This window comes from Diorhabda carinulata, chromosome 1 (genome assembly GCF_026250575.1).
Source record: "Diorhabda carinulata isolate Delta chromosome 1, icDioCari1.1, whole genome shotgun sequence".
NCBI lineage: Eukaryota > Metazoa > Arthropoda > Insecta > Coleoptera > Chrysomelidae > Diorhabda > Diorhabda carinulata.
Genome location: NC_079460.1, coordinates 29,897,600 through 29,917,739, shown reverse-complemented (window position 1 = coordinate 29,917,739; position 20,140 = coordinate 29,897,600). Strand labels below are relative to the sequence as shown.

Below are 20,140 nucleotides of genomic sequence, written 5' to 3'. Positions count from 1 at the left end.
CCTGTTGTTAATAAAGGCAACTTGAAACTTTAGAAATAATCAAATTTAATCATTACTGAAATAAAAGTAACTTATTTGTCATTTGAGATGTTGAATATATTCTAAATTATTGCGATCTTCCTTTCAATTCAATTACGTTCAACTGTTACCATTGTTACCTAGATTCTTGATGTTTTCTACTGAACTGAATATTCAATTTTTTTTAGATGTAGCCTACGATCTGATTGTCAAGATGCTGCCAAAGATCCTCTATATTGGATAAGTTACAAGAGTGGAAGATGTACGACTATAACATCAGTAATACCCAATCAGTTACAAAGAACAACTGCAAGAACGGTAAATTTTTGTTGATTAGTATTGATATCAAACAAAACATGTATTGAAACTAAATTAGTGTTCTTCTTTGATCATTACTTTATTTCTGATACAATTATAAAACAATTTTAATCCGCTAACATTCTCATTAATTTAGTTTACAGATATAAATATTTTAAATTGGATTATTAAACTTTGCTTTTATTCGTAAAACAATAGTGGCTTAATCTTCAGATTACCTGCAAGATTCTGTAAAGATTCCTACTGACATACATTTCCTTTCTGAAAATTAGCCAAAATATATCTTCTTAGTAAGAATCTATTGTTTTTTCTAAATAATTTGTTTTCTTGGATTAGTTTCTGAGTTTTATCATTATTGATTAATTTAACTATGGATCTCCAGATTATTTCAATTATTCCATGAAAATTTTTTGACTTTAACGAATTTGATTTATACCAAAAGTAAATGTGTAGTATGTTTAGTATTGTCTGAAGATTTTGTGAAGCTGTTTTGATTTGGTAACAGCAGAGTAACTGAACTCTAAATCAAAATTTTTCTCTATATGAAGATTGTTAATATTTCTTGCTTCATTTCTTTTATTGACTTGATTAGTCTTATGTTTAAATTAACATTAAATTATAGAGTTTATGAACTATTATTTCTTATTTTTTTTATTTTGTAGATGTTTGATATTTTTGTATATTTTTAACAAATATAAATTAATTCAATTAATTTTGAAAAATAATATTAAGTAAGTGCATATATCTATTATTTTAATTCAATTTACAGTTGGATTTGGTCATTGACAATTTACCAACACTAGAAGGACACTTCTTGTGTGCCTTTACAGCTCTCGATAAAACATTGATAACAAATGCTACAAGAAAAGGATCAGGAGTGAACTGCACAACACCAAGAACTGATGCTTTACCTTCAATTCCTCCCGGACAACGTGAGTATATAAAAATTGATTTTACTTTTTACACTAAGCTCATTTATATTGTTACAAATTTTATCATGATGAGACATTACAACTTTGTTATCACTTTTACTGGGTTGTTTTGGGTTAAATCATAATCATGTGGTCATTATATTTACAGTTCAAAGCATTTTTTTCTAATTCGAAACAACGGATATGAATACATTTGATACTCTTTCAATCTCTTATCCCTATGCCTACATTTGATGTGACAATTAAGAAAGACAAGAATTAACATTATTAAAATAGGTATAGATTGTAGTTTTCTATTAGTTGATATAGTAAATAAACTTTTCAAACGACATCGACATGAACTGACTATAAAAATTACTCAAATTATGTGAACTTTTTTAACAATGTAACCAAAACATCTTAGCTCTAAAAAATATAACTGAAAAAAAGTTCATTTCATTTTTGTAACATTTATCCAGAGAAAAACAGATTTGTTTGAATTAACTAAGTCATAAAATATTTTATGGTAATTATTAGTAATTTAAAATAAGGCATACCCATAATAACGAAATTCAATTCGAACCGATATTTTTTAATAAATCAATAAAATACACTTGTAATACATAATTAGATACGAAGGCAAATTTCAAAATTGAATTAAAAATTAGATGACATCCCCAGAGTAGGGGAAGTTTAAATTTGACATACAGGTACATGCAGTTTGTTATGCATCATAGTAGTTTTAACAACTGTATTCGGACTAATCGACAGAAAAATCTCATGAGAAATTAAAAAACAAGACAACTACATATAACATATTGTACATCTACCACCACTTCCTATTCTTCACTGTGAATTAGCAACAGTGTGACAGTCGGTAGAAGTAAATAGATACTAAATAGTCGAGCCTACTATTATGTAGTAAGTTTAAGCCTAAAACATTTTGCAGTACCAATGACAACCACGTGTTGGGCAACTGAGTGGACAAATAATAAATAGAGAAATTGATATATGTATTTGCAATTATACAACATAGTGAACCATGCTCCAGCGGGGAAGTTGATGAAGAAATAAACATGGATTAAAATAGAGTTAGACACGTTTTTTAAAAAGATTGAGGATTTCTTTGATATGAGAAATTCTCGAAATTTGTTAAAGTTTGTCCCAAAATTGAGGAAAATAAATGTATTTTGGCGAGAAATATATCCTGATTCATTTTTTCCCATCCATTTACTTCAGGTGTTACTTATGTTAAAATTTCTCAATAGACTAATTTCGTTTTTTATAGAAAATTGTTAGGATTTGATTTGAATTAAGAGGGAACAAAATAATCGTACACGACAGAAATAACTAAAATGTGGACTTGAAAATAATTCTTCCCAATAATTACGAACGTAAGTCAATAAACCTCGGGTGAATTAGAATATGTCGTGGCCATTTGTCCGTATAATCAAATCAATATAGTGTTGGGAATTTAAACGATCCATATCTTGGGAATATTATAGTGCACAGTATAATAACATCACCTGATTTGTTAGAATTTCGTATTTATAAGCTTATATTTTAGTTGTTATGTATATAACAGTAACTATAGTCATGAAAAACGTATAATCATTACTTAAACATAGAGTACAGAAAGTATAGAATGTCTCAAAAACAAAAACCGATTTTCATGAAAAACATCACTACTTTTTGTAGTTTTTCAACAGAGAACTAACACTGGAATTAAATATTTATTGAAAAATTTTAACGAAATTCTTTATTAAAAATGTAAAACCTTAAGTTTATATACTACAATTTATGTGAACATTAAAAACATCTTTATTTTTAAATTACAAATAAGATGTTTTTCCAATCATTTGAAAAATTAAAAGGTTTTGAGTAAGTGAAACAAGGTCAACAAACCATACATTCGATTTCTATAGCTGTAAATACATCACAGAGAAATAATTAGAATTGAAAATAAATTTGTAGTCAAAAGCTTTTGGACCTAATAAACAGAGTGCATAAAATGGTACTATACTTATACTTCCGTCCTTCTACTCATTAAATATATCCACTATCTCACACTCAAAAAAATGCATACTAGAAGCAGTAGGTTGTCTATCAGCTTTAATAAAGTATATTTTCATTTTTCTCTATTCTTGACAAAAGAGTTTTATCAAACAAGGCTATGTAATCAAGATATGGAAGAAATTGATATAGGCAATTATGGGGGTTTTTATGTTAATAATTTTGTATCATATATTTTATTTCAGTTGGTATTATAAAATGTCATTGCTTAAGAAAAATTGATCTAACACTTTTAACTTATTGTAGCGACTTGATTATATTATTATTAGTTTACATAAAAGATACAAGCTTTTCAATGTATCAAACCCATTTTTTGTAAAGGTAATACATTAATTTTATGATATAAGTTTTTTTAAATACTTTTATTTATTCACTGTTATGGTCAGAACTGATCTATTTAAGATTTCAAATAAATATTAATATTGAGGATATCATTCAATAACTTAAGTTTTAATTTTTGGATCCGTTAGTGATATTTATACTGAATGCACTGTTTACTACTACTACTATTACTGTACGATCACTCACAATTACATTGTCCGACGCGGGCTTCAATAATCAACTTATCGCCTCAGAGGTAGAAGGTGAACGATGGTGAACCGTTTACCTTTGATAATTGTGATTATTGGTTGTAGTGATTGTAGTAAATAGTGTATTCTGTAGAAATTTATTTAGAGATGTATATAGAGTTGGCCCAACCAAATCGTTTATTTCTTTTAAGTTAAGTGAAAGCGAATATTGTTCTCAATAATCAAAAGAAAAATTCTTATAAATAGAACAAAATCTTCAACATGTTAATATGTATGGTTTTCATTTTCAGATCATTTTACTGCTAAACTGTCTGTTAGAATGACTTCGGGTCCTGATTTTGTAGCTACAAATTTCACTTTTTTCGACTGCAATACTTATAGTTCTTGTACTCAGTGTGTTTCATCCTCGTTTCCCTGTGATTGGTGCGTTGATGGCCACAGATGTACACACGATACTGCCGAAAATTGCCGAAATGATATTCTAGTTACTGGCATCAGTGTAAGTAAACTAGTTTTACAAATATTCATGTCCGGAAATATTCATATTTGTATATTATCTCAGTTTATTTAATATCATTGAAGTTGTAGGAGATATAAATTTTTAATAGTAAAATAGAATGCCTGTATTCTGAAATATAAAACATTATACTAAGTAGTACTGATGTCATGAATCGATATCATACTGTTTCGTACAAAAATATAGTAACCAACACCATATTAATTGTTATTTCTTCTAATTATCAGAAGTCATTGTTTACTTTATTGAGTTACTATAAATTTGGTTAATGATTGCTACATTGAAAATCTAGACAAACTTCTATCCATTTACGCCCTGTAAAATAGTCATTACTATACACTTTTCTGATCAGTAAAAATGGTATCGGACTTATGACGTCATTATCAGTGGCTATTTGATATTAATATATTGTTTTTCATTTCAGAGAGCAGGGCCGAGCTACAGATCGGGTCCGGCGTTTTGCCCAACGATAAATGCCACAGTGGGAAATTCTCCGGAAATCCTTGTTGCTTCTGGCATAAAGAAGGCCATTAAAGTGAAGGTTCACATAATTGGACAATTTATTGTTCAAACCAGATTTGTTTGTCAATTTAATATTGAAGGACGAGTGACCAGCGTAAATGCTCAATTACTTGGTGATACTATTTACTGCGACCCAATGGAATTTGCATATACCTCTCGAGCACCAAATATAACCGCTACATTTGCTGTTATTTGGGGAGGATCCAAGCCTCTTGATAATCCTGATAATATTCATAGTGAGTATTAATTTTTATCTGAAATTCACTCATTTAAACTTCCCTGTCTCCCCCTTTTTATTTCCTTTCCCATTTTTTGAAGTGGTATGTACATGCATTTTTGCATTCTCTTATAAAGAGTTTAATAAGTGTATAATATATAATTAAAATTAATTCATTTGAAAGATACAGGTTATTTCAAATTACTAATAGATTAGTTTTTTAATAAATTAGCACAATAAGAAACTATTTAAGCTACTTGATTTTGAAGTATTTTTAATTTTATGGCGCCTTGAGATCTATATACAGTGGATTCATTCCATTAAAATGCTCTTTAAGTATATTGAATATATAATTGAAAACATGCAAGAAGATTACTACAAATAATATGTGCATGGTTTAATTCAATATTGTTGTTATAAGTACGAGTTTTTCAATTCCATTTATTAGACAAATACTTCAATGTAACTGGAAACGACAGTGTTTTTAATTTGCTTCAATGGAATATTATATATTATGTATTGTGTATAAATATAATTATATTTCCATTTTTAGTTGTGATATATCGCTGTCGTGATATGGCAGACAACTGTGGAATATGTTTGGCACTAGCTGAAAAATATGATTGTGGTTGGTGCCAAAGTTCTGATCGATGTGAGGTAAAGGACCAATGCGAGAAAGGATCTGCTGTTTGGTTGAATAGAAGTCAAACATGTCCAAATCCAGAAGTAACATCTTTTAGTCCAGAATTGGGACCTTGGGAAGGAGGAACTAATATTACTATTCAAGGTATTAACCTTGGTAAAAACTTCCAGGATATCTATTCTGGTATTAGCATTGCTGGAATTAATTGTCAACCATATGAACATCTTTATATCAAAACTAAACAGATTGTATGTCAGGTTAGTATTGAATAATATTCAAACCAAATATTCTAAACTTGAAAGATTTTCAAATCATACATTTATTGTTTTAATAGTTTTGTATAATTACTAAGATGTGTATATATTTATTACAGGTTGATGGGCCTGGTACTAAGGAACTGCGTCAAGGTCCTGTTACTGTTAAAGTTGAAGATTACCGTGGCGAATCTAAAATGCATTATAGATTTGTAAATCCCAATATTACTGGCATTTCCCCTAAGTGTGGACCAAAATCTGGAGGAACAATGTTACAAATTACAGGGGAATATATGAATGCTGGTAGTAATATTCAAGCGTTCTTAGATGATCTTCCATGTAGAATTCTTTCGTAAGTAAATTGATTGATTTACACATTACTTATACCAATTCTGGAATTAAGCATAATTGAATTGAATTATTTCTTCAATTTCAAATGTGGTACAGTTAATATCGAATATATATTGAAATATGAGTCTACAATTGACAGGAGAAAGTTATCACATTTAATTAACAAGCAGTTTATTTAACAATAGTATTATTTTTAGCACTGATCAAAATCAAGCTTTATGCATAACCAGTGCGTCCGAAACTACTACCAAGAGAAAGCTGAGAATGAAGTTTGATAAGGGCGATCGATTTTTAGATAGTATGATGTTTGAATATGTAGATGATCCTGTAATCGAATCTGCAGAATCTGGTGTAGCTAGTCAAATAAAAGTACCCAAAGGCATACCAGCAGGCGGAATAAAGATTTCAGTTACTGGTAGAAACTTGGCTTTTATACAAAAACCACAGATGTATGTTTTTTATGAACAAAAAATGTTTATCAGTGTAAGTATACAACTAGACCCAAAAATAATGTGTAATATTCTCAGCATCAACATGAACATTTGAGCATTCACTTGACCAAATAATTTCGTATTTTTTAGGAATGTACTGTTTTAAGCAATACAAGTATGGTTTGCCTTAGTCCAGTTATCGATGCTGCTGAAGATGTTAAATTAGATGCTGACAACCCATTGAAATTAGAATATGGATTCCGTATGGATAATGTAACTGGCGTTCAAAATTTAACACTGAACAAAGAATTTAATCGATTCCTTTTGTATCCCAATCCGATATTTATACCATTCGAAAAAGAAGTTAAATACTACAAGTCTGATTACCTCAATATTAATGTAAGAATATAATTATTATATTGTGTAATATTTATCGGTTTGTTTCTTCTGCTCTGTATACTTTATTCTATAGAATGTATTTCAGAAGGTATTCCATTCAGTTTTATTTTATACTTACGTCATTTTCATTCTTCAGCTGTGATTAGTTGAATCAGTTATTAGGATATTGTCCATAGGAATCTGAAAAGGTTTATAAAAATGATACTGACTTTACGAATTACTAATGTTTTATTTAATAAATCTTGAACATTATTAACAATAGCTGTATCTTATTTCAGGGTCAAAACATTGATCGTGCTTGCCAAGAATCTGATGTGCAAGTACTAATAGGAAGAAGTACTTGTAATGTAACATCTTTATCACGTCAACAGCTAACATGTCGGCCTCCCGAAACTCAACCTCCTGCTATTAACGAGCAAGATGTACCAAATGGTGAAGCATTACCAGAAGTAGTTGTTATAGTTGGGGGATCTCTACATTATAACATTGGAGTTCTTTCATATTCATCACCTCAAGGTCCTTAAATTTCATTTGCTTGGTAGTAGTAGATGTAGTAGTGTTCTGTATATTTTTTTTAAGTTTTATTTTTATTTTTAAATTTTACTCTCTACTAGTGAATTGGTTTCGTAAAATTGAATTCTTTGGGAAAGTTTTGTTTTAATACAAAGATGAGACAGAAACCATATAAATAATTGATAGGTATTGTAGTTACAGAGGGTGGTGTTGATTGGTTGTGGTAACAACTGAAGGGTTGCGAGGAAGTACATTATTTACAAGTTATAAATGAATCTTTACAAAATATTAAGTATGCTCACAGATTAACATGAAAAAAACTTCGATGCTTTTCACATGTCCTGATTTCTTCCTCAACACCCTCTATCTGTTTCGGCTGCAAAGAAGGTGCTAAAGCCTTTCTCAAGTTACTGCTTAAAGTTACAAAAACTATAGCATATGCCTCACATTTATAGATATATAGTTTTGTTTGAAAGTGTTTAATTTAACAATACTTTATTTACGTTTATTAATAAACATTTGTTTATTCACTTCAGTACTGTTTATATTTAGACATAAAAATGGTTTATAAACAAATATACAAATGAAAAAAATATTAGTTGTCAATGTTGGAGTAAATTAACACGAAACACATTGTTTATATGGAAAATTGGCAAAGTTCGCATGTTACAGTATTCTATTGTATAACCTAGAAACAAAACAATTGTAGAAAGTTTTTTGAATATGATGTGTTTTGAAAGGAATATAAATAAATAAATAAATAATATATCTGTATGTATGTATATATATGTATGTATATATATGTATGTATATATATATGTATGTATATATATATGTATGTATATATATATGTATGTATATATATGTATGTATATATATGTATGTATATATATATATATATATATATATATATATATATATTTCCGGTGATTTTTATTATTGTTAATGCGTGTAAAAATTTAAACTTATTTAAAATCTTAATTAATTATTTCCCAGATGATGAATACATAAGTATTCTAAAGCTCGGAAAATGTATTGAAGTTAGTGTTTCCTTGCTACGTTCCCAATAAAAAACCGTTCATATCATAGCTGGCAAAGACTTGTTTACAATTCATATATACATATATATATATATATATATATATATATATATATATATATATATATATATATATATATATATATATATATGCGACACTGTATCTGTGTGTTAGTACTTCTAAAATGCATATCTCTTTAGGTTATATAAGCACAATTTTATGGATTTTGTGTTAGGATAAAAATAAGACATTGTGCAGAAGATTAAGTTGCATATTAAATTGGTATTTTTAATTGCATGATTAAATTACAAGGTTGATAGTTTTACCTGACCATGGATTCTATGCTTCATCAATAAATTAAAATGAAATCATTAGTTTCGTATTAATTACAAAAAATTAATATATTATAATAAGTTGATGTGTCTTTTATTTGATATATCCAAAGAACTGATAGATGTTTTGGCCCAGAAAACTCATACCATCGAATTACTGTACAGTAGAATCTGAAAAATTAGACATCATGGTATGTATGGTACAAAAGGTGGTTTCTTTTCAATGCCCATGTGGCTACCTGAAGTATATTAGTATTTTGTTCTAAATTTTATATCGCTAATTATATTCTGAGATTTTTGATAGTAATATTCAACTTAAGTGCGTAAACTAATTAGATTTTTTTTTCTGGCAGAGGAAATGCATTTATACACTGTTGGACACAGTGTTCATCAATTTCCCTACCATCTAAAACCTTCGCCTCTTGTTCCGACTACTAACCTGGAACTAATACATTTCTTTGAGTTGAGCTCTTTCTTTCGACCTTCGGGCTCGCTACTTTCATGCTCTTGCTTGAATCGCTATCTGGTCTAGATCAGCCTTTTTCATGCTTAGAATGACTTGGATGTATGGAGAAACCAGATTCCCTTCTCTTAACATCTTCACCACGATAGTATCTGCTGACAGTTCGCCGATGTGCGACTCCAACACCTCTCTGTTCACTATCCATAGAAAAACATGTCCAGAGCGTCATACTGCACTCCAACGCAGTAAGGGAAATCGGGCGAATCCCTCGTGCCCATCCTGCGCAAGTAGTGCGCAAAATACCCATGTCTGGACAGAAATTGTTTAAGATAATATCTAACTTCGCTATGGTGCCTTTCTCTCCAAGATTGAAGAATTTTGCCATTTCTTCTATCGTGTGTGTACTTTCTTCCTGTATCACTGAAATAACTCCCGAAATCATCACAATAGCTGGATCCGAGACCGTCCAATAAGCTGAGGCGACTCTCAATGCCGCACTTCTCTGCACCTATGCAAGTCTTTTTTGATACTTCTGTATTATGATGGCTTAGGCTTCCCCTCCATACAAAAGTATAGATTGGACTGTGTTCATCAGCAACCGCCGCTTACTCGCCGCCTGTCTACCTACGTTGACCATCAACCTGCTTAATGTTGCTTGTCAGGGCGAATCTGTTCTCAAATGTTTAGCTTAGCACTAGTTAGGTATATGTATGTATGTATGTTACCGTGCTAATAACATGCCAAATGACTAGTGGACCTCAACTATAGGCCATGGATCCATTTAATCATATCTTTGAAAAGTCGTGTAATGCAATGATACACATAGAAAAATTTACTAATATGGTTTAAAGTAACTGAACCGTGTCTATAGATGTGAAATGTGGGGAATACAATGTATATTCCAAAATAGACTATGTTATCGATAAATCACAATTATTAAACTTGAGTATGCACAGCAAAGTCACTAGTATCGACTATCAATATATATTTTGGCCTGGACTAAGGTTTTTTTGCCATAACAAAGGGCAACCATATCACAGAACGTTGCAAAGTAACAAATTATTGTTCTTCATAAGTGTAGGCTTATCGTACAGACTCATTATTTACCAACACGTGTATGTCGTCTTCTTCTCCTTCAGTCTTAAGTATTATAGACTTCAAGCTACCTTCGAAAAACAATTACTGAAATAAACCCAAGATTTTATATTGAGTTGATTGAACATTCTTGACTTCTATTTCTCGTTTTTTTTTAATGTGTTTACCATCAAATTTAACATTCTAATCGAAATATAAGTTAAGGCCATATCAATAATGGTTACATAATTGTATGATAATAGTTAAATGTTTAAATATACATAAAATTACAACTGTTGATTAAAATAAGTATATTTTGATAGTTAGATTATAAATATCATAACATATTTTATAGTGAGTATGCTGCTCAGTATACTGTTATTGATTGTTACATGGTTTAAAGAAATTAATAAAAATTATGGTTGATTCCTTAAAATTTCTTCATTATGCTATATACAAAACAAAAACAAAAATCAATCAATTCTATTTACAAATATGCTGCTATACACATTGTAAATGTTTGTGAAAAATCTATTAAAATTAATTTTAATGCTTAGCTATGGTAGTTTTATGAAATTATGAATGGAACTTTTTTGGATAAGATATTATGTTAAATTGTCAAATAGGTAATACTAATTCAGCAGTAGTCTGATAACTTATCAAAATCATCGTTTCACTATTTACTGTTTGGAAAAACTTCTTCATAAAAATATGTGAGAAACACTTTCCAACCACTTCATTATATATTTGGAGATAAAAACTGATCCTATACATTTGATAAGTATCCATTTGTTGCTGTCAGAGCAGTTGGTTGATTCCATACTTTCATCCCTAATTTGTTTGTAATTTATTAATGTGGAGTATAATTGTTCTAAAATATATTTATTATTTCATTCATATATTTACATCAACGTATGGACATTAATTCTAAAAATATAGAACTTTTTTAGAGCTCAAATTAGTCTTACTATATACAAAAATATGAAGTTCTATTTAATATTTGCTTTTATATCGACTAACTTTATTGTTTCTTAATTAACAATGAAAACTCGTATATGGTTTCTGTTTAATGCTGTTTTTCAAGCACATATTAGTTGCTTAACTAAAACAAGAATAAATATGAATGATTTTAAATCTATTAATTCAGTCTAAAAAATAAGAAACTATCTGTAGCTCTATAACAATTTTGAAATGTTTTTTATTATTTTAGGAATAAATGGTTCAATCACAAAACCCACACTTATTGCAATAATATGTGTAGCTGTTGCCATCGTCATCGTGTTTATTATCTTTTTGATCGCCTACCGTAGAAAGTCCACTGAAAGTAATCGAGTACTGAAGAATATGCAAGAACAAATGGATATTCTGGAACTTAGAGTAGCAGCAGAATGTAAAGAAGCATTTGCAGAACTACAAACTGAAATGACTGATCTCACAGGAGATTTGACTTCTGGTGGTATACCCTTCCTTGATTACAGAACTTATGCCATGAAAATTTTGTTTCCCAATGTTGATGATCATATCGTTCTCCAGTGGGAACGTCCAGAATTATTATGCAAAGATAAAGGTCTAAGGCTCTTTGGGCAACTCATTATGAATAAAACTTTCTTATTACTATTCATAAGGACTTTGGAAAGTAATAGATATTTCTCTATGCGAGATAGAGTAAATGTAGCCAGCTTAATAATGGTTACTTTACAAAGCAAAATGGAATATTGTACAGACATCCTCAAAACTCTTCTGGCTGAACTGATAGAGAAGTGTATGGAAGGAAAGAGTCATCCCAAATTACTGCTGCGCAGAACTGAAAGTGTTGCTGAAAAAATGCTTAGTGCTTGGTTTACCTTTCTTCTTTATAAGTTTTTGAGAGAATGTGCAGGGGAGCCTTTATTCATGCTGTTTAGAGCGGTTAAGCAACAAGTTGACAAAGGACCAGTTGATGCCATTACTTCGGAAGCTCGTTATTCGCTCAGCGAGGAGAAACTAATAAGACAATCAATAGATTTTAAGCCAATGGTAAGTTTTATCATTTAATAATTTCTCTAGATTTGAAAAGAGTGAGTAATAATTAATTTTTGATTTTAGGTATGAATGAGTCTTATTAGGTGATAAATTCTCTCAAAATTATTATTTCTAACTAAAGTGCTTATATTTTTAAAGTGCACATTTACTTTCATATATAGGAAGAAATTTATATACCTTGGAATTTTGAATGTTTGGTCATTTATTATACTGAATATAAGTTACATCATCATAATCACCACTAAACTAACTTTCAGATACTTATGTTGATAACCAAGACATCCTATATACTGAAAATATACAGTGTAGCATTCACTTCCAGTCTCTAAACAAGATATTTGGTTGTTGAAACATGTATAGCTCATTACCCTCCTGTGACTTTATTCACATAGTTTTTATATTCTTTCATTTTTTGGCTAATCAATAATAAGAATATTGCAAATGTTTTTGAATTTCTAGATATTCAAACAACTAAATTCAATATAGTATTATGTTAGGTGAGTGTTTTAATAAAGAAATGTTGAATGAAACTAGTTTTGGTAAGCTGTAACCATTCTATGTATTTAATAATAAATAATATTATATTAAAACTTTTGTTGATTCAGTAAGTAATAAAACATTTGACATCACTTTATCAAATTAGCTAATATTTTATGAACATTAATAGTAGATTGCAATGAGTTGATTCAAAATTTATAAATAAAAATATCGAATAATAATCTGGGGCTTTTTACTTCATACAACTAATTGACTGTAGCTGTTATTAGAATGAATTAAAACAGCGTTTTATACAAAAAATTTAATATATTGCAATTTGTGACTCTCAATTTAACAAGTAACTTTACAAAATGATCCCATTAGTGAAAAATTGGTGAAATTTTGGCAATGTTTCAAACAAAAAATTCAATGTAACAATCTCTAAAAACTTCAGAGATACATAAATAAGAAATTAATTATCAACAAGCAATTTGATGAAAAATGGATGTTTCAATGCATCATTTAAGGTGATTCTTTCTGTGGGGACGTATGTTAACATTTTTTTGATTAAATCAAAAAACTCGTTATGTTCTCGTCCGTCCATCATTTTGTATCTAATTAATGGTTCATATTTTAATCTTGCAAACTTTCCAATTATATCCTTATTGTCCCATTTGAGTTTTCCATTATAAAAATATTTGGTTCTACTTCTTTTTACCATCTGAAGTGGTATATTTCCTAGAACTTTCTGCATCATTGCTAAATGCTCTATATCCTCAATACTTTCAAATATTGTTATACCCAAATACAGTTCAAACAGAATACAACCTAGGGACCATACATCACATGACTGATTCCATCCTAATTTCAGAATTACTTCAGGTGCTCTGTAAGGGCGAGTAGAAACTAATGTATCATGATATTCGTGGTCAAATATAGCATTTCCAAAATCAATAATCTTCAAATCAGTATTCTTAATTCGTTTAAATGCGATATGTCTTCTATTGTTATAGAGTAATTCATAATTAGAATCGAGGAATAGAATATTCTCGGGTTTGAGATCAGTATGTGTTAATTTGTTATCGTGCAAAAATTTTGTTGAAATACATAATTGGTGAGCGATATGCCTTATTTGATCCAATGGGAATGGTTGGTATTTATTGCTTCTCATAAATTCTAGTAAACTCACACCTAGCATCTCCAATACAATAAACATATATCCATGGCCATTATACCAATCCAGCATTTTTATACAATGGTACGCTGACTCAGGATCTTTTTGTCCCAATGTTTTCAAAACATGTACTTCTGATATACCTATACTGTGCTTTCTAACATCTTTAAATGTCTTTAAGGCTACCATTTGGTGTTTTATCAAATCTTCAGCTTGAAATACCATGGCAAAAGTGCCTTTACCAAGAGTACTTATGATCTTATATCTACTCATTAAAATATCTCCTTTCTTTACGCGCTTTTTCTTTCGTCCTTTTTTATTGACTTTTTTAACAGTTTGTTTTTTTTTATTTGATTCTTCATTTTTACTAGGATCATATAGCTTTCGTTTTTTTCTTACTTGTATAGCATTTGTAGGTTTTGAACCCTCACCAAGAGCATTATTTATCACATCTCCTATCTTTACATCAATTCTTTTTATATGTAGTTGTGTAACAGCTTGGTTTTTGTTACTTAATTCTTTATTTTTGCCAGTCTTGGATAGGGTGTGCTTTTTCCTTACTTGGATATCACTCGATGGTACTAATTTACTTATGGAATGTCGTCTTTTTCTTAAATTTGGCATCATTGGATGACTAAGTCTTTATCGTCGTACAGAAAATCTGCAAATTTTTAAAAAGTTTTATTTAAGTAAATTTGAGTTCATAAATAAATTACTACTTATTAAAAATTGTTGTTTTAGATGAAAATGAAAGGCTAAATTATTTATTTCAAAAATGAACAATACCAAGATGCACATCTTTTAAGCAAAAGTTAAAAGTTCAAAAACTTAATAAGCTGCAAAATTGTGTGACCACAGTATTAAATCAATTAATTAACACTTACTTCAATAAATATTGAGGAATATTTGGGCCAAAAAACTGATTTATCACCATTAAATAAGACATGAACTAATCAACAAAAATATTATGACAAGAGCATTTTCCGGGTGTCATAATTAATGCCGTTTTCAAAGTAGAGATGGGTGAAATTTTCATATGGAACCGTTATTGTTGTCGTGTTATTTTTCGTAATATTGAAGGTGTGACAATGTGGAATAGAGTTAATACCTCATAATTAAAGGATGTAATACCGTTGAATATTTATTTATAAAGTATAATCTGAGAAGTCACGAACCTTGAAAGTTTTGTAATCGTAGATTGCGCAATTTTCGTCAAAAATGTGAGGATTTATACTCTAGTAAAAGAAATATGCTTGGCTAGAGTGGATTTAATTGTAGAAACTCGAAAATTCCAAGTGCATAATAAATATTCGTAATTAAAAAAAGAATAACCTAGCTCTTGCATAACTGGCTCTTATTGAAAGAAATAATGAAAGTCCTGAAAATTTTCTGTTAATGCTATATATAGAATAAAAATTACCCACGTACCAAGCCCTCAATAAATATGATTTTATATTACTTTTGAAAGATGCATTTGTGAGGTATTTGAATTCGTCGGGTATCTTATAATATATGAAAATATATTTATATTAAAGAATTATTTTTAACTTCATTCGGTCAGATCTTTTCAATATAAAAAAATTCATGTAAGAAATAACTGTCTTAAATCTGTATATAGGTTGAGGTTAGGCAAAGTAAAGCCGGTATTCCTACTTCAATTACACCAACATAAAAAAATTTATATCATTAGAAAGATATACTCGGAATGAAACAAAGAATTGTAAAACTTGTATAATTACATACATATAAACTATAACAAAATTATAATTTTATTGATAATAGTATTAATTTTTTCTGTTAATAGTTTTGTTTTATTTGTACATGTTGCTAACCACTCCACTACATAATTTGTAATACTAAATTTAGGTAACATAAAAATGTGATTAAACCTTTTTAGTTTCTAGAAGATGGTAAATTTATCGTTTTTAAGTGTTCTCACGATCTCAGTAATAAATTTCACATTTTCACTATTTTCCACAATTTAATGGTATTTTTATTTTTTAGACCGTTTATGTCTCCATATCACAACAGACTGTTTTTGTTGGAGGCATGGATCATAATACAGATAATGTTCCTGTAAAAGTTTTAGACTGTGATACTATTAGTCAGGTCAAAGAAAAATCACTGGACACTATTTACAGAGCCACACCTTATTCGCTACGACCAAGAAAAGACGACTTAGATCTAGGTAAATACGATTAGTAATGTTTCTTATATTCCCGCAATTTTAACTAGATTTTTCCATCCACTAAGAGAGATTCTTTATGCAATATATTTCTTAAACATCTGAGTTACATATGCCATATTTTATGACAAATATTCATAATGTATCATTAATCTAGATATACACAGTTAATGGGGATTTGGTTAATATATTATCTATTAAGAAAAGGAAATTTATTGAGTCGTTCCCTTATTCTAATTATCAAAAAATGAATCAGACTCATCGAAAAAATGAAAAATGGTCTACCTCATCAATTTCAAATTTTTAATATAACTAAGTATACTTACAACATGGGAAGGAAGTAATATTGGTCTCAAAATCCATCCCTTGTGTACCTCAAAACTAAAGAATTCAAATTTAAATCATTTAGAATAATTTTTTTTTCGTTTCTGTTTTCTTCTACTTCTTGGAGATCTGTCGATCTGTTAATTCTGAAGCTGCCTCTGCATCTTTTCCTGAGAGGTGGATTGCCAACTATCTTTCCACCTTTTAGGTGGTCTCCCGGGAGGCCTTGAGCCGGGCGAGTTGTTTTCTAGGGCTATTCTCGGAAGTCTGTTCTCGTCCATCCGTCTTACAGGGTTGTACCATTGCCTCTTACGTTGTCTTCCCCATCTTACAATGTCTTGTATCTCGCACTGTTTCTGTTTTAAATACTCTATTCGTAAGTTAGCAAAATTATATACCCATCTACTTCTTTATCCCCACAACAATAACATTGTTGAATTTGCTGTATACAGTTTATTTAGTTACATTGTTTTTTATTTATCTATAATAGTATCTATTTCATTTTTAGAGTGGAGAACAGGTACCTCAGGCAGACTGATTTTATATGACGAAGATAGTACTACTAAAATAGAAGGAGACTGGAAAAGAAGAAATACTTTGCAGCATTACAGAGTACCTGATGGTGGATGTCTAAACCTAGTATCCAAGCAAAGTTCCATTTATAATTTAAGTATTTTCTCTGAGAAAAACGATAAGTCTCACAAATATGAAACTCTAAATCTCAGTAAATTTAGTTCAGTAAGCCCTCCACTAAGTCGAGCAACTAGTCCATTAAACCATGACCACGATCAAGGACTAAAGGTGTGGCATCTTGTCAAACATCATGATAATGATAATCAAAAAGAAGGAGAAAGAGGAAACAAAATGGTTTCGGAAATATATTTAACCAGACTTCTCGCAACAAAAGGTATTTATTTTATACAAACTGGAAGAGTCTTTACTTTTTTCAAAACAATTAGCAAGTAAATATGTCATGCATCAATTTTTTAACAAATTATTTTCATTCTCGTTGCAGTAGGTAACAATTCTCAGGGCTTACGAACCTTAATTAACAGTGATTTAGCTTCATTGAATAAAAGTATTAGGAATACTAAAACTACCTTTATATGTATTGTATAAACAATTATTTTACTACAGCAGTCAAGTTAAGAAGTAACACAGACCTAGTATAGGTTCAAAGAACATAAGAGTTGTTTTCATACATAAATAAACATAACAGAGTATAAAAACTCTCAGGTAAATAGTAGAGTTTAAAACTATTTTAGTTATTAAATTGTTTTCATGTGAATAAAGAATATGAATTCTTAAACTTTGCATAATTCTTTTCATGGAATATGGTTCAATTACACTGTGGCAACATGTAGCACACTACACTTTGTCTAGTATTTCCTATTTGTTGAAATATACATTCAAAGTTCATTACTTGAGTAACTTTCACTAACTATAATTTGTAGCACGCGTCTATAGATCAATTCAATAAAGGTAACTTCAGTTTGCGTCATCATATTGCTAATGAGTAATCTTTGTTGTGAAATTTTATCGAAAATATTTTAAATATTTATAGGAAAGGTTAAACTAATCGAGAAAATTCTGATACCAACTTTCATGAAATACCAATTTGGGTTAGATTATTAGTATCATTAAGATTTTGGCTACCAACAATAGCTTTTCCTTACTTATATACCACTTGGTGTTTTATCTAATCTTCAGCTTGAAAACTATGGCAAAATACCTTTACCAAGAGTACTTATGATTTTATGTCTATTCATCTTTCTTCGTGCTTTTTCTTTCCTTCTTTTTTATTGAATTTTTAACAACTTGTCTGTTATTATTTGATTCTCTATTTTTACTAGGATCATATAGCTTCCGTTTTTTTCTCACTTGAATTACATTTGGAGGTTTTGAACCCTCACCAAGAGGGTAACAGCTTGGTTTCTGTTACTTGATTCTTTATTTTTGCTTGTCTTGTATAGAGTCCATTTTTTTACTGACTTGGATATCATTCGATGGTATTAATTTATTTATAGAATGTCATCCTTTTCTTAAATTTGACATCATATAGCATAGTATCATTAAGATTTTGGCTACCGGCAGTAGCTTCCCCTTACTTATGTACCAGTTCTGGATACCAAAACGATTTATTCTAGTGATATGGAAAGCTCTGATCGACTTCTTATATGATTTTCCACATAGATATTTCTAGTTTTTCTATTTGATCATATCCAACTTATCATTTGCATTTGAGTTGATGAGAGCAGCAGTTTTATTATTTTATAATTTGGGGATTGCGATTATCTAAGATGAATAGTAGTTTTTTCACTCCATGCACTGAACCACTGAACTTATGACTATAGGATAAGTACTGATATTGTATGACACGTTTAATCTTGTAAAGAACTTATGTATGCATTGTATTTGGACAAGAACGGTCAACATGTGGTATTTGTCATTGTCACATGCTGTATGTTGCTTCATTGCGTGTTCACATTATAAATTGTTATTTGAACAATATGAATATAACTGCCATTCTCCATTATTTAGTCACTATATTATTGCACACCTTGGCTAAGTCACTGCTAGTTTGTAACTATATCAGAATTCTTAACAGACTATAGTTAAATTGTATAAAAAATGTCTAGTCTTCATTTTTTTTACGAAGGCTGTGATGATTAAGTATATTTGAAATATTACAAATGAAATAATATAATATTCGTGGCTTTCAGGTACACTACAAAAATTCGTAGACGATCTGTTTGAGACAATCTTCAGTACAGCGCATAGAGGATCTGCATTACCTTTGGCGATAAAGTACATGTTTGATTTTCTGGATGATCAAGCTTTACAACATGGAATATCAGATCCTGAAGTAGTACATACATGGAAGAGCAACTCTCTTCCATTAAGGTTTTGGGTGAATCTCATAAAAAATCCCAATTTTGTATTTGACATACATAAGTCTAATATAGTAGATTCTTGTTTATCTGTGGTTGCTCAAACATTTATGGATTCATGTTCAACGTCGGACCATAGATTAGGTAAGATTTCAATATATTTTTTTTCACTTGAATCAGTTTTAAAAGTATTGATTATGGTGGTTTAACTGGTACTACTTGGACTTTACCGTGAAATATAAAATTATATTTTAGGAAAAGATTCGCCCAGTTCCAAACTTCTGTATGCAAAAGATATTCCATGTTACAAAGAATGGGTAGAAAGATATTATTCTGATATTAAGACGATGCCAGCCATATCTGATCAAGATATGAATGCCATGTTAGCAGAGGATTCAAGGGTAAATGTAAATGAATTATTTGTTGGTTTCTTCAGTTGCTTATATTAATACACTCCTCGT

The 20,140-nt window shown here is 29.7% G+C and overlaps 2 protein-coding genes across 9 annotated transcripts in view; one reads left to right on the top strand and one right to left on the bottom strand.

Annotated features, from left to right (window-relative positions):
* The window catches only part of LOC130901278 (plexin-A4), a 267,727-nt gene that overhangs the window by 238,599 nt on the left and 8,988 nt on the right, over positions 1-20,140 (top strand). For 5 of the 8 annotated variants that reach the window (XM_057812546.1, XM_057812512.1, XM_057812504.1 and 2 more), the window contains 14 exons: positions 207-336; positions 1,106-1,268; positions 4,141-4,349; positions 4,792-5,125; positions 5,660-6,006; positions 6,123-6,355; positions 6,552-6,837; positions 6,936-7,184; positions 7,463-7,700; positions 11,817-12,622; positions 16,284-16,467; positions 17,297-17,695; positions 19,512-19,823; positions 19,935-20,086. In XM_057812546.1, coding sequence (XP_057668529.1) covers positions 207-336; positions 1,106-1,268; positions 4,141-4,349; positions 4,792-5,125; positions 5,660-6,006; positions 6,123-6,355; positions 6,552-6,837; positions 6,936-7,184; positions 7,463-7,700; positions 11,817-12,622; positions 16,284-16,467; positions 17,297-17,695; positions 19,512-19,823; positions 19,935-20,086 — 4,042 coding nt within the window. The remainder of the gene's footprint in view (positions 1-206; positions 337-1,105; positions 1,269-4,140; positions 4,350-4,791; positions 5,126-5,659; positions 6,007-6,122; positions 6,356-6,551; positions 6,838-6,935; positions 7,185-7,462; positions 7,701-11,816; positions 12,623-16,283; positions 16,468-17,296; positions 17,696-19,511; positions 19,824-19,934; positions 20,087-20,140) is intronic. The other 3 variants (XM_057812565.1, XM_057812530.1, XM_057812556.1) reach the window with 1 other exon arrangement.
* LOC130901317 (serine/threonine-protein kinase Doa-like) lies at positions 13,443-15,335 on the bottom strand. Its single transcript, XM_057812580.1, has 2 exons — positions 15,164-15,335; positions 13,443-14,940 (listed from the first exon to the last, which is right to left on the bottom strand). Exon 2 carries the CDS (start codon positions 14,904-14,906, stop codon positions 13,578-13,580), a length of 1,329 nt encoding a protein of 442 aa, XP_057668563.1. The 5' UTR covers positions 14,907-14,940; positions 15,164-15,335; the 3' UTR covers positions 13,443-13,577.